Source organism: Danio rerio, chromosome 10 (genome assembly GCF_049306965.1).
Source record: "Danio rerio strain Tuebingen ecotype United States chromosome 10, GRCz12tu, whole genome shotgun sequence".
Taxonomy (NCBI): Eukaryota; Metazoa; Chordata; class Actinopteri; order Cypriniformes; family Danionidae; genus Danio; species Danio rerio.
Window position 1 is genome coordinate 9,915,895 of NC_133185.1, and position 13,811 is coordinate 9,929,705.

The 13,811-nt window shown below is 39.3% G+C and overlaps 1 protein-coding gene across 2 annotated transcripts in view; it reads right to left on the minus strand.

Annotated features, from left to right (window-relative positions):
• mrrf (mitochondrial ribosome recycling factor) overlaps positions 1-13,811 on the minus strand; it is a 43,412-nt gene that overhangs the window by 8,467 nt on the left and 21,134 nt on the right. For both annotated transcript variants that reach the window (XM_073913747.1, NM_001002174.1), the window contains 2 exon segments: positions 7,997-8,115; positions 3,647-3,738 (listed from right to left, as the gene is read on the minus strand). In XM_073913747.1, coding sequence (XP_073769848.1) covers positions 3,647-3,738; positions 7,997-8,115 — 211 coding nt within the window.

The following is a 13,811-nucleotide window of genomic DNA, read 5'->3' on the forward strand; positions in this document are numbered from 1 at the left end:
AAAACTGCATTCATTCATTTTCTTTTCAGCTTAGTTCCTTTATTGATCTGGGGTCGCCACTGTGAAATGAACCGCCAACTTGAATATCCAGAATATTTTTTTACGCAGCGGATGCCCTTCCAGCTTCAGCTCATCACTGGGAAACATCCATGCGCACTCATTCACACTCACACACTACGACAATTTAGCCTACCCAATTCACCTGTACCGCATGTCTGATCTGTGGGGGAAACCAGAGCACCCAGAGGAAACCCACGCGATAGCAGGGAGAACATGCAAACTCCACACAGAAATGCCAACTGAGCCTCGAACCTGTGACCTTCTTGCTGTGAGGCGATAGCACAACCTACTGGGCCACCACGCCACCTGCATTTATTCACTTTAGGCAAAATAAAAGCAATTATAAAAATATTAAGATAATAAAACTAGTGGAACGTTTGCCTTAACATTAATGTTCATGCATTTTTTTGTTTAGTATGTGTATTGACACGAGATAAAGGTAAACATGCTACAACATAAGCACTGAACCATTGCTTTCGGATGCTCTTTGGTTGCTAAGTGTTGCTATTGTCTTCTGGCAGGTTCATAAAGGGTTGCTATAGGTTATGTGGTGGAAAGAGTATGGCTGTTTCTCAATTCCAAGAATGCAAAGAACGTACTTGCGTTCTTTGGGAGACCGGTCTTGCCAGGTGTCCTCGAAAGAACGAACTCGGAAGACCGTGAGGACAGAGAACGCATCCTGTGAGAAATGAGATGCTGTGTTCTTCCTGATGGTCACATGACCTTCACATGTTTTTAATGGAATAATATTTTAACATTACAGCATTCATACAACGATTTACTGTTTTTCCCCTTTTCAAAATATATACTCTGCATAAAAACATTATAAATATACGTTGCACAATACAAATAAAATAGATTTTTTTACGAATTTCAGCAAACAAACACCCTTAATGTGTTTACTCATTTATTAAGATGTCCATGGTAATGTTTACTTTCACTGTTTCATTTAGGGAAGCTCCTGAGGTAAATAAGTAATATCTCTTAACTTTAACAATAAATCTAAAGAAAACGCAGCGCTTCCCACCTCCAGTAGCAATGACTTCTGGGACTTCTAGAGCAAGTTCGGTGCTCAAGTCTGCATCGGTGCATCCTTGATATCAAAAACACATCCGGGAAGTTTTACGCGTCCTCCGTTCTTGAGTATTGGAACTGAAGTTTGGCAGCTGATGATGACGTTACACGAGAACACGCTGAAGAACGCATATTGAGAAACAGCATATTTTGAGTGCTTGCTAGGGTGATCCTATGCATTAGCTATGGTGCTATGGTTTTATGTATATTCATAAGTAAGTAGATTGACCATTTTCTGCCATTTATTATTCCAAGTAATATCTCCCATAGGCAACTGAATAAAACAATGGCAAAAATTAGTGCACTTCCATATTGCAGAATAAGGTCAATAGAATATAAAACAGTATGTTATTGTAAACAAGTAGTACATGTAAATCTATAACAATAAATGAAGAAGTCTCTGATAACCTTCCTCTAAGATTCTAAAATGCATTTTCGATGAACACTTTACTGTCTCGTGAGACCACTGGAGAGAAGTTACGAAGGGTATGAAACGTAGGCAGGTAGGTCATAGATAATGACGATATAGTGGATGTAGTATATCTAAATTCCATTCATTCTACTCTTGTTCATACTTTTTTAATGGTCGTGAAGTAACCACAAAATCAAATGTGTATTTAATTTTGAACACATTGAGGGTTCTGTTCATTGCAATGGCACTCCAGCACAGTAGATAATGTGTTTTGAGTGGTTGCTGTTGAGTTGATATGCAGTGGATTGGGAATTATTAAGCAGTCTAAAGCATGTTCTGAGTGGTTGATAAGGAGTTGGTCTGTTGTTGCTGTTGTAGGGCGCTGTAATATAGTTCACAGGACATTCTGAGTAGCTGTTCGGGGGGTGGGGGGTGGGGGGTTAGTAAGGAGTTCTTACAAAGTTGTTAAAAGTCCCTTGATGTACATTGAAATACGTAGCTTAATTTGTAAACATGAAGACAGGGTTGGACTTCTCCGTATTTAAAAAACAAGTAAGTCAAGAGTCATTCAGTTAAAGCATATTAGACACATGACAGCCTTTAAAAGCAATTCTGAGTCTGTCTTATGGTTTCTCTGCTTAGTAAAAATTAAGTTTTTCAGTAAATTTAAGTTTATTCAAATTCATTTTGAGTGGAATCGTGCTTATGATTGTTTGCAGCCGGCACGCATTTTTCAATTTATGATTCACCAATCAGAAGATTCCTAAGCCATTATAAATACCCAGAGTTCCATATAACAGCCATCTTTGTTTTGAAAAATCCCCCTTCCACCCCTACACCTCCTCCTTCCCTAGATGGGTGGCATGGTGCGTTTCTGTGCGGAGTTTACATGTATACACGTTATCCCCATGCTCACGTGGGTTTCACCCGGGTTCCCTGGTTTCCTCTAACCGTCCAAAAATATGCAACTTAAGTTAATTGACTAATCCACATCGGCAAAATAGACAAGCTCCTAGTAAGTAGTTATCTCTTGAGAGCAATCACTATCTGTTTATTAGCTACTACAGCAGGGGAGTTCTCGAGATCTAGCCGAGCTCAAACTCCCCTCTCGCCTTGCAAATAGGACGGAGCCCCTGGCTCGAGGATCTTATGAGCTGGTCTAAAGATCTAATGTGAAGCTGTGTGCTCAGTTTCCTTAATCCATATTGGTAAATAAGAGAAACTCAACGTTTTAAATGCTCACATCTTCAGAATTTGAATTTTGTCTTTGTTTTGAAGCGTGCAAGATCATAAAAAAGATCATATTAAGACTATGACACTGATTTTAGCACCTAAAAAAAGTTTATATAGATATCAAGGGGCTTAAAGGATGGTTGTCAGGATGTAACTATGCTATGTGTCTGCTTACTGCTTCAGGTGAAAAGCTAAAACCAACCTCAATTAGTTTTTCCAGCCTAGTCGAGCTAGTCAAACCGCATTTCCAAGTGTGTCCAACTAAAAAAATGGCCAAAGCATAATGTGGAAAAGCAGTGTTCATTTTTCCCTTAAAGCAGTGTTTCTCAACCACGTTCCTGGAGGACCACCAGCACTGCATGTTTTGGATGTCTCCTTAGTCTGTCACACCTATTACAGGTCTTTCAATCTCTGCTAATGGGCTGATGATCTGAATCAAGTGTGTTTGGTTAAGACATGGAAAATGTGCAGAGTTGGTGGTCTTCCAGGAACGTGGTTGTTAAACACTGCCTACGTAAAACCATTGACTTCCATGGGATTTGCTTTTTCTACTACAGAAGTCAATAGTTATATGTTTTCAGCTTTATTCCACATATCTTTTTTTGCGATTAACAGAGCTCAAAGAAACTCGTATATGTTTGAAACCATTCAATAGTGAGTAAATGATCACTTTTTCAGTGAATTATCCCTTTAACAAGCTAAAAAGACACATTAAAAGCATATACACTTTCACAGACAAACAGAAAGAGTGTGAGATAGAAAGACAGGAACAGGAGTGAAAGCAAACACAGCTTGTAGAAAGTGATGTTAAAGTAAAAGGCGAGAGTGGTCATGGTGAAATCATGCCCTAGGCGGTAAAACACTCACTTGGGAACAGGCACCCTGATGATGGTGCCCTCCACCTCTGGGTTGAGTCCCATGCTGCTCTCTCGCAAGGCACGGGTGACGGCTACCATGGCCTGAGGAAACATCATACACACACACACACACACACACACACACACATCAGACATAATGACAGCCAGCTGGGCTAAAAGTACCTGCTGCAACTCTTCATGCACTCTTAACATCTCTCCAGCCCTCATATCTTACCAGACCACCCCTTCCAGATCACTGGAGTACCCCGACTTATAGCCCTTTGATCCAGAGGGAACTGGGCAGCATCTCCCATGATGAAGCTCCAGAGAGTGCAGTACAGTGGTGGAGTGTGTGGTGTAGGAAGCGCCGCAGGGCACTGTCAGCGAAAGATCCCCTGAGAGGGAGCTGAGAGGTTGCAGTGCAGGGCATTGACCCACCATGACCCTGTGTTGGGGGTTTCTGCCGGTTCACCTCATAACCTGTTGCTACTCCTGTGGCCAGACTAGCCTGAGATTACACTCTGAACTTGGGTGCAGGCAGTCTAATGTGAGTAAATCATTGGGGATGGGTTCATGGATAAATATTTAGGCTGTTTGGATTTAAATATTAGAGTATTGGTTACTGCATAATGGTCAGTATATATACTACAGTATATGCCTATTAGTACTTTAAAACTGCATGTGAAGTTGTGTATTTGAGTGTAATTAACAATGTAAGTGAAGCAGTACAATGAATCAGTTTTGAAGAATCACTCGTTCTCATATTGGACAAAATGTGACTTTTGGTAAAATGGTTGAGAAAAAGCACTTTTACTTTTAAAATGAGTTAAAATGCCAATTTTTGTCAAAATTAGTTGATAAAGTTCAAAATGCTCCAAATAGTAATTAAAAAAATAATGTTTTTTGCATGTTTATTTTGAGGCTGCTATACCTATATTCACAGTCAAGGCTGAAATTCACGACTTGACGGGAAATGGCACAGGCTTCTTCCAAAAGATAATAAGACAACGTAAAAGAGTCGTCATTGGGGGAAAAAAAATCTCAGCCTTTATTATTTATGTATGAAAAATTTTGTGCGTGACTGTATATATAGCTATAGTTGCATTGATAGATCAAGTGAGAATGACAATTTCTGGGGTTAAAATGGAGTATGTGATTATCTTAATATTATGAGGATTAAAACTAGAGAACTACTACACACATCAGTGTAGTTTCAGCATTGCAAACATTTAAATAGGTTAAATATTGTAAAGGTAACACTACAATACGGTTGTGTTAGTATTAGAGAGTTGCATTTATTAACATTAACAAACAATGAACACTAAATTTATTACAGTATTTCTTTATGATATGGCCTGTTTCCACTGAGGGGTAACAGTACGGTACGGTACAGGTCACCTTTGTCAGGCTTGCGTTTCCACTGCCAAAGTGTACCAATGGGGTCCCATTTGCTCCTTTGGTTTTTTTCGGGCTTCTCCTTTCCTTTTTCATGCTTTACACTCTCGTTTGTCCATTTCTGCAAGGATCGAGTGGACTTCAATAATCACGCGCATGTTATTATCATCAGTGTGCTATTTCAAATATAGACCAGCGGCATGCGGAAGTTTAAAATGCAAGTATAAAATCGAAACCGCTCGCGCATTAGACAACCTTGTAAACAACAACAGAGCACAGGGTAGATTCTGCTCTTCCTCTTTGCTTTGTGGCTGCTCATCAAGACAACGACAATGTTTGTTTAAGCTCGGGTCGACCATGGCTCATTATTACATGTATACATTATTATGGTATAATGTCTCGGCTGTGTATTTAAAAATGTTAACTTCCTGATTTGTGCATGAGCTAGCGACGCATCCCTGTAAACCAATAACCAATTTGGTACCCAAAAAGTGGTAAGGTTCCCTTTTTGATACCTTTTGACAGTGGAAATGGCCTTAAAAGAATACCGAACTGTACCGTACTGTACTACTCAGTGGTAACGGGCCATTAATTAACGTTAGTTCATGTAAATAAAGTTTTTCCTTGTTAGTTAATGTTAACTCAAAGTGCGTTAATAAATGTTAACAAGCATGGATTTGGATTTTAATGCTAAATTTTTTAATAAATACTGTACAAGTATTGCTCACACTTAATGTATTTTTCATTAATACATTAATAAAATCTTATTGTAAAGTGTGACCCAATTCAATAATACAGTGCAGTAAAGGAAATAAAAACACATTTACATTTTAGATTTTTTGTTGATAAAGATACTTCGTATACATTTTTACAAATATTTACAGTATTTCGCATACAAACATGCATAAATTTTGAAGAAATTTCAAAACACATTCCCCTTATGTTAATGGAATTTCTTACGAAGTATGACTCACTGCCATTAGTTCTTGGTGGTTCAAAATGTTACGGTAAAAACTGCATTGTTCTGGTTAGCAAGGGAAAAAAAATTCAGCCGGGAACTCTCTGTACTTCTGATTAAAAAGCAACAAATGTTCAAAATGGGATTGAGAAACTGTGGGCTAGAAAAAAAACACACCAAACTATTTCTTAATGATTCTGGATACCACACATACACACAGAGAGGGAAAGCTAATGTCTGCACCACAACACACAACAGCCACTGGGGTTTCTGAACAAGGCTGGACCTTCTCCTGCCGTTTAATGAATGACTGGAAAACAACAGCCTCTTCTCAAAGAGTGTGTAATGGATTAGAACAATTATGTAGCTGTTTGCTTTCAGCCCAGGCCAATCACCTCAGTGTTGTTTTGGCAGGCCTGTTAGGGAATGGCCATTTTTTCTTGACACCCTAAATGGCTGAATTTGGCATTATAAACATCCAAGCATGAAAACCGGCCCCTTAATACTGTGGAAGGTCTTTTTAATACAATGATAATTCAGAGGTGATGAACCCATTTGCAAATGGTTGCAATATTATTAACATAATGTGTTACTCCAATAAGTTAAGTTTGGTCATATTTTAGGATTAATTACATGACTACATGATTCTGATTGGACCATAGTGGCATTTAGTAGTTAAATATTTTCATAGTGTACAGGAGGCCAACTAGCGAAGACTGGGTTGGGTGCAGTGGGACTCGTGGGTTACACGTGGGGGCTCATCCGGGACGGGAGTGAGGTTTAGGGGAGTGAGTGTAGTGGTGGCCAGCTAGCAAAGTTCTTAGCAGGTAAACCTCACTCCTCTGACCTCTAAAGGTGTTCTAGAGACAGACGCTACAGGGGATGGTCTTTAGACTCCATGTTAGAGCAACCGACTCCCAAACAAAGAATTGCCAGTTTGATACCAGCTCAGATTGGTTGGGTGCAGTAGAACCGGTGGGTTACACATGGGGGCACGTCTGGGATGGGTGTAAGGTTTAGGGGGATGAGCGTAATGGAGGCCAGCTAGTGAAGTTCTTAGCAGGTAAACCTCACTCCTTTGACCTCTAAAGGTGTTCTAGCAACAGACACTAGAGGCCATGGTCTTTAGCTTCCTTGTTAGAGCAACCGACTCCCAAACAAAGAATCAACAGTTCGATCCCAGCTCAGGCTGGGTTTGGTGCAGTAGGACCAGTGGGTAACAGTATAATCACATTTTTTAAAGTCCTGTAGCTTAGCAGAGCATTGTACTAGCAGCACCACTGGTCATAGGTTCAATTCCCAAGGAAAAAATGATAAAAACATCAATAAAAGTGCTTGCCAAATGGATAAAAGTAAACTTATCGCCATGAGGTGAAGAAAAATCCTTTTGCTTTGGTTTTGATCATCCTATCAAGGTGTATTTTGTAATAATGACCGACTGACTGTACATTACTCTCTATGAGAAACCTTTTGGCTGGAAGACGCCCAGGATGGATGATGAAGGTAGATTGGTGAATTTAGAGCTACCAGGAAACCAGAAACTTAGGAATTGAGTGGACATAGGCCAAAAGGAGAGCGCATTAATCTCATTAGGGTTATCTGAACATCAGGCAGAAAGATCCCATATATTTCAACATTGAGTGTCGTGATGAGAGAAAGAGGAGAGGAAAAACAGAACGACAGCATCTCATAATGTGTGGAGAGGGAAAAGACGCTGAAGAGAGAAAGAGAGATATCACACATTAACTCGGGTCCAAGTTCCAGAGGGCACTTTGCGGTCATTTCCTGGCCTGACAGCTAACCACAGACTCTTGGCCTAGGTTTCAATCGTTCTCCAAGAACAAAGGGCTTCCCCCAACAATCAATCAATTTCTGTGAAACCAGGCTGGAAAAAGTCCATCACACTCAGGTTTCAGTAGGAGAAAAAGTGTGTTTTTGAGGTGTTTGAGTGTGCTTGACTTTGGATGCAACAGTATGAATTGAGCCATCTGTAGTTTGGTTCCATACCTCTGGGAAGCCAGTCATGTTGACCACAAGTAGCTGAGGAGACTTCATGGATATCTGGCCCAGCTGGTTGAGAGGAAATTTGCCATCCTTTGTGGTGACTGTAATGTGGTCCAGTGCACCTGAACACATAAGAACAAAATCTTTTGTTAGCCAACAGGATTCGCTGCAATTATTCAACCATTATCCACTAAGGACATAAAGCAAAAAGGGTTCAAATCACAACCGATATTTAATGTTTGACATGGAATAAAATCACAATTAAACAAAAGCTATGATTGTCATGCACATCTTGTCACTGAAGGACAGTTTTGGTGATCACTAGTAAATCTCCTCTGAAGAGCAGAGGGCGCTCTCGCGCACAACTTCCAAACACCCATGAAGAAGGCACCCAGGAATTTCCCAGAGTGGTTGGTGAATAACCGTACGTTCACACCGAAAGCGGCGAGAGCGTCAAAGTAGCCGGAAGTCATTCATTTTCAATGAGAGCCGGCGGCGATAGGCGGCGAGGAGCAGCGCGGCGCGTCTTCGCCGGCGTAAGCGTCGAGGAGAGTTGAAATGAAGTCAACTTTATGGTAATGAGCTATGACGCGGTTCGGCGGCAAGCAATCAGAATGAAGACGTCCATCGCTTGATAGCAGTTCAGAGAACACAGACCTGTGAACTTTGGTTCCAACCACAGTTGTTCCCAAGGGTTTGATTATTGTGGTCGCCGGATTTCCAATTATTTACAATTTTTTCCTACAGGAACATACATTAAATAAGTTACTGGCGAGTTACTGACGTTCATTAATGTTATATAAATTTATCTTAAAAAAGCGGGAATCTCACGCGATGTGAAAGTACGAAACAGTACTGCTGCTTCAGGATATTTCAGACATATGGACACATATTGGATAAATAGAGCAAAGCCACATCACACGCAACTTGATCTTCCATTGTTGTATGAATTTGATAAGAAGTGCGCAACATTTTCACGCTAGAAACATGTTTTATGCAGGAATGTAACTGATATGCTGCAACGGCTCCTTTTAAAATGAGATCAATGTAGCGAGTTTTAACGCTCTCGCCGCAGGAGCTGAAGGCAGAGAGCGTTGTCGCCAGGGCGGCCAGAGTGACCTTGGACGCTCTCGCCGCTTTCGGTGTGAACGTACGGTAAGAAGATTTAACTGCTTTAATTGAAATAATATGACTAATAATCACATGGCTATAGAACTATCTCTTAGAAGGATTTATTTCAAACACTCGATTGAAGAATTTGGAATAAAAACATGTAATTAAATGTTGTATTTTGAAGAGCTTTCACCATAGACAGTAAAAGATATGGACGTAGTATACTTGATCTCACCCACGTTTCTGAAAGCACAAATAAAGCTACAAGTAGGCGTGGCCAACCGCACCATTTTGTGCGCGTGTCATCCTGCCCACCGGGGGCTACCAAAAAAGAGCAAAGAGGCAGAGCGTGAGCGGAGCTACAGACGCTTGCTAGCATTTTGCTTAGATGAGCTTTTCTTTGGGAGAAACGCTTAATACTTCATTACCTGCGACTCGTTTGTGTTCTGACCATTTGTGCTTGGTTGTGTACTGTATAAATAAAGTGTTTAGTCTTTTAAAATCACTGTTGTGATAAATTGAGCCACTAAGCACTGTTCTTATGACATTTTTTATAGAAAGAAAACACGAATAACTCTCAAATACTTCAAATATAGTCTGTGTTAGTAAATGCAAGGCTTTCATACTGTATATACAGTGTGACATCCAGGCATAACATTGTATGACAACGTTTCAGATGACTGATCTATAGCCTACAGCGTATTAATCTGTCAGATTCTGGAGTGCATTACAGGTCTAAATAAAAATATAAATGATAAGTAATCTTAAATAAAACAAACACATTTAGAAAGATGGTATACAAGTATTAGAATTTCACTCACCTGAAAAATGGAGGCAGCGTGAAGGGTTTGTGTGCACAATTAAGTGCACACAGCATGCTATATTATCTGATAATTGTAAGAAATAATTCCAAAAGGCAACTTTAATTGTGTGAACCCACATAAAACAAAGCAAAAATGCTGAGCTCAGCGGCTAATCAGCCGGAATTAGCTGAGGTGACATGAATGCGACCATCGAGACCTCGCTGTTACTCAAGTGGCCACGCCCTTAATTATGCAGACTTAATATAACTTAATATAAATGAAATGGATGAGTTATAAAAAAAATAATAGCTATTTGAACCAAAATAGTTTTTTTTTGGACTAGGCTGTAAACAAACCTGCTGTAAAGTTAGACATTTTAACAATGGGCTCAATAGAAATGTGCTCTATTTGATCCAGGCCTAACAGAATTTCAATGAATTGCAGGTTTAGTTACTTCCGTATTAGCTTCACGAGAAAGAGCAGGATGTTACAGCTTGACTTTTACACATAGCAGCAAGACTGTAGAACACTGATGAGCTTTGGCAATATGTTTTGGCTTCACTCTTCTGGACATTTGTGTAGTGTGGTCCCTATGTTGAGCCTGCTCTCTAATCAGGACCCTTGGAAATGTCCAAAGCTAAGGGGTACCCTTAAGGTGCCTATGATTAGGCCAAAATAACCTTGTTTAAGGGCCATTCCAGAAGCTAAAACAGTGAAGCACAATGCTAGAAACATCATGCCCAGGAAATGCAAGAACAGAAAAAGAATGTTTTGACCTAAAGAATGTTGCAATTGTTTTTGCCCATACAATGAAAGTCATTAAGGCCCATAACAACATGGAATGCCATTGTACTGTACAGACAAAAAAGCAGAGACATTTTTCAAAATACCTTATTTTCTCTTTGACAGAAGAAGAATGCCATGCAGGTTCTAAATGACATTTCATTTTGGGAAGAACTTTTAAGACAAACAATGGAATAACTGCCTACACTCCATCTGACAACAACACATTTGCTTGAATTATGTATGTTTTTCCTATCAGTTAATGCATCCTTTCCCTACCAGTCACAAAAAATAAAAGGTTGCAAACGAAGAGACTCATTTCGATGATTGTTGTGACGACATGTCTCGCTCTCTTTGAGGGATGAAAGCACCCAGTCTTTCTCTTCAGACAGAAAACCAGAACATTTCGCCAGCATGTCTCCTTCCCTCATCTGCCTTACCTCACGCAGCAATGTTTCTGTCTCTCACCCTTTGTCCCCAGGCTTACCTTATTTTATCCCACACTTCAGGAGAACACTGAAACACTCCATTACACTTTGATCTTTCACAAGAGAACCTGCATGTGACTTTTGTATATAAAACCCTCTCAATTCTCCATACAGATACAATTTTGTCGGTCAGCTACTTGAACGGTAATATCCAAGAAAATTATACTTCGCTATCCTTGAAAACTAGCATCTGCGCAATCTCTGATTGGTTCAACAGTGCTTATGGGACAAAAATCTCAATCTTGTCATGAGCAAAGGTATGCAGAGAAACGTCTCTGGAACTCACCTCAGATTGTGTGTGTGCTATCTGGAAATGTTCACATCTGCTAATGCTTCCATGAAACATATTGCTGTTTCCTCCACTAAAAAACACTGAATTTAACAGGGAAGCTATTAGCCAAATGGGCTCTTCCTGGTCAGGGAACCACCTGTTATCCTTTCTGTTTTAAGAGGTTGGCTAATATTCAGAAGCATAACTGGTTAAAGTTAAGACTGTAGTATACCTCAAACAAGATCAAAGGACAAGCTGTTTTTTTGTTTCAGGTGTTTGAAACAATTTGCTGAAGTCAGCTTTCAAGTAATGACTACTATTAGTCTGTGGGAATAAATAATTGGAGTGGGACTGTGGCTTCGGCTTCTATGAGTTGGACATCTTTCTTTGATTTGGAAATCCAATTCCTTTTGAAGTCTGATGTTTGTAAATAATAGCATGGTTTATAATAGCATTATTATAAACCATAATAATAGCATTTTATTCATGTCTAATACTGTAAAGCTATCAGCTTTAAAGTAATACTGTACAAGGTGATATATAATTTTTTGATGTGACTACTTTCTGGAGAGCCAAAATGCAGATCTCGTGCAAACATCCACCTCTATTCTTGAAGTGCCCAAGATGCCCAAGATTTATTAACAATACTCAGTAGTGTTAGGGGTAACACTTTTTAATTAACACGTGTTACGTAACAATATTACTTTTTTTAAAGTAACACGTAATATAACGTATTACTTTAAAAAATTAAGTAATATTATTTGAGTTACTTTTTAAAAAATGTAACGCGAGTAACTTTTTACTTTGCTTAATTGGCTCTATTAAACATTAGAGCTGTGAACCTACACTAGTCTCACGGTTCGGTTATGATTATCATGCCATCGATTCGGTTCAATTCGATATCTCGGTGCATTGACGATGCTTTCCATACACAGTTTTATATTTTCTTCACAGCAGCAGTTCTTGTATTAAAATGTATGAATATATTTATATTTATATATTATTTGTAATACAATTTTGTCGTTTAATACAAACAGTCAGATATATAAACTAACTTTAAACAAAACGAGCATTTAGCAAATAATATAAACAAATATAAACATCCAGCTCAATTTCTGATCCTTGTCTAGTTCTCTTACACCTCTTTGATTGGTCACACCCTCAACAAAAATGGTTGCGATTGGCTTTTGCGCGCTGCGCTCTTCAGATAAGTGACACTGATAAGCGGCAGGCGGCGATCTCACAGCTGATGTATGATAGACAAGATGGAGAAAACTCTGCAGACACGCGCTCGTTTCTGTATCCAAACGTAATGCTGTAAAACAGCCGAGAGGAGAAGAAAAGCCACCCCAGCAGGCCAAATGGGCCACTGTGTGTGTGTGTGTGTGAGAGAAAGAGAGAGAGACAGAGCGAAAGCGAGAGCGAGAGAGAGAGAGAAAGAGAGAAATGGAGTAGGCTACTTTAATTCTATCGATCTCAGTGAAATAGGGGCTATTGTTGTATATGTCAGTGAAAGACTGATCCAGCAAACACACACAGTGAAATTGTGCACAGTTTATGAGTTTTAAGTAGTTAAAGCGCTGTAAATACTCACGATCGCCTCCCTCGCGACAGAGCGCATATGAGGTAAATGACGTCAGTAATAACCGGTTATGATTACTACTGAACCGATACCGAATTGTCCGCGTCTGCATCGCGGTGCACCGAAGAAACGATTAATTTTGACACCGCTATTAAACATATTGCGGAATAAAAATGACCTTAGGTTGAATCACACAGTATGTTAGTACTTACTAAAGACGCAAACCGTTTCATGACTGGTTCGACTGGTTTACTTAGAAGATCTGGTTAAAACAAACGATTCATTTGCGAATCGCCCATCATCACTACAGACAGTTAGAAACAGAAACAATGGCTTGCCGGAGACTTACATTTTTTGCAGTGGATTCTTGTTATTTAAACTCAAATAAAAGAAGTGGATTGTTGTTAAGTGTAGATTGTGCAAGTAAAACACTTGACAACTGCGAAACACACAACATAAAAATACAGAAAAAAATGGATGCTTAGCACTTCACCTGCAGCCTACTTTCAGCTATAATTGACATCAGATCACATTCTCCAGGTAAAACAATTAATTCCACTAAACTAAAAAATGCTTATTGCTTTTATTGTTGTGGATATGCAGCCGCTGTCTAATGTTACTGTAGAAGCGACCACGTTTTGTAATAAGTTAATAATAAGTATTAATAATAATAAGTAAGTTTTTTTATCTTTTGGGAAATGATTTACACATTTGTTAAGGCCACAGGAAGCAATTTATTCAATGTATCAAGATCAAAGATTTATTCTGATTTGTGGAT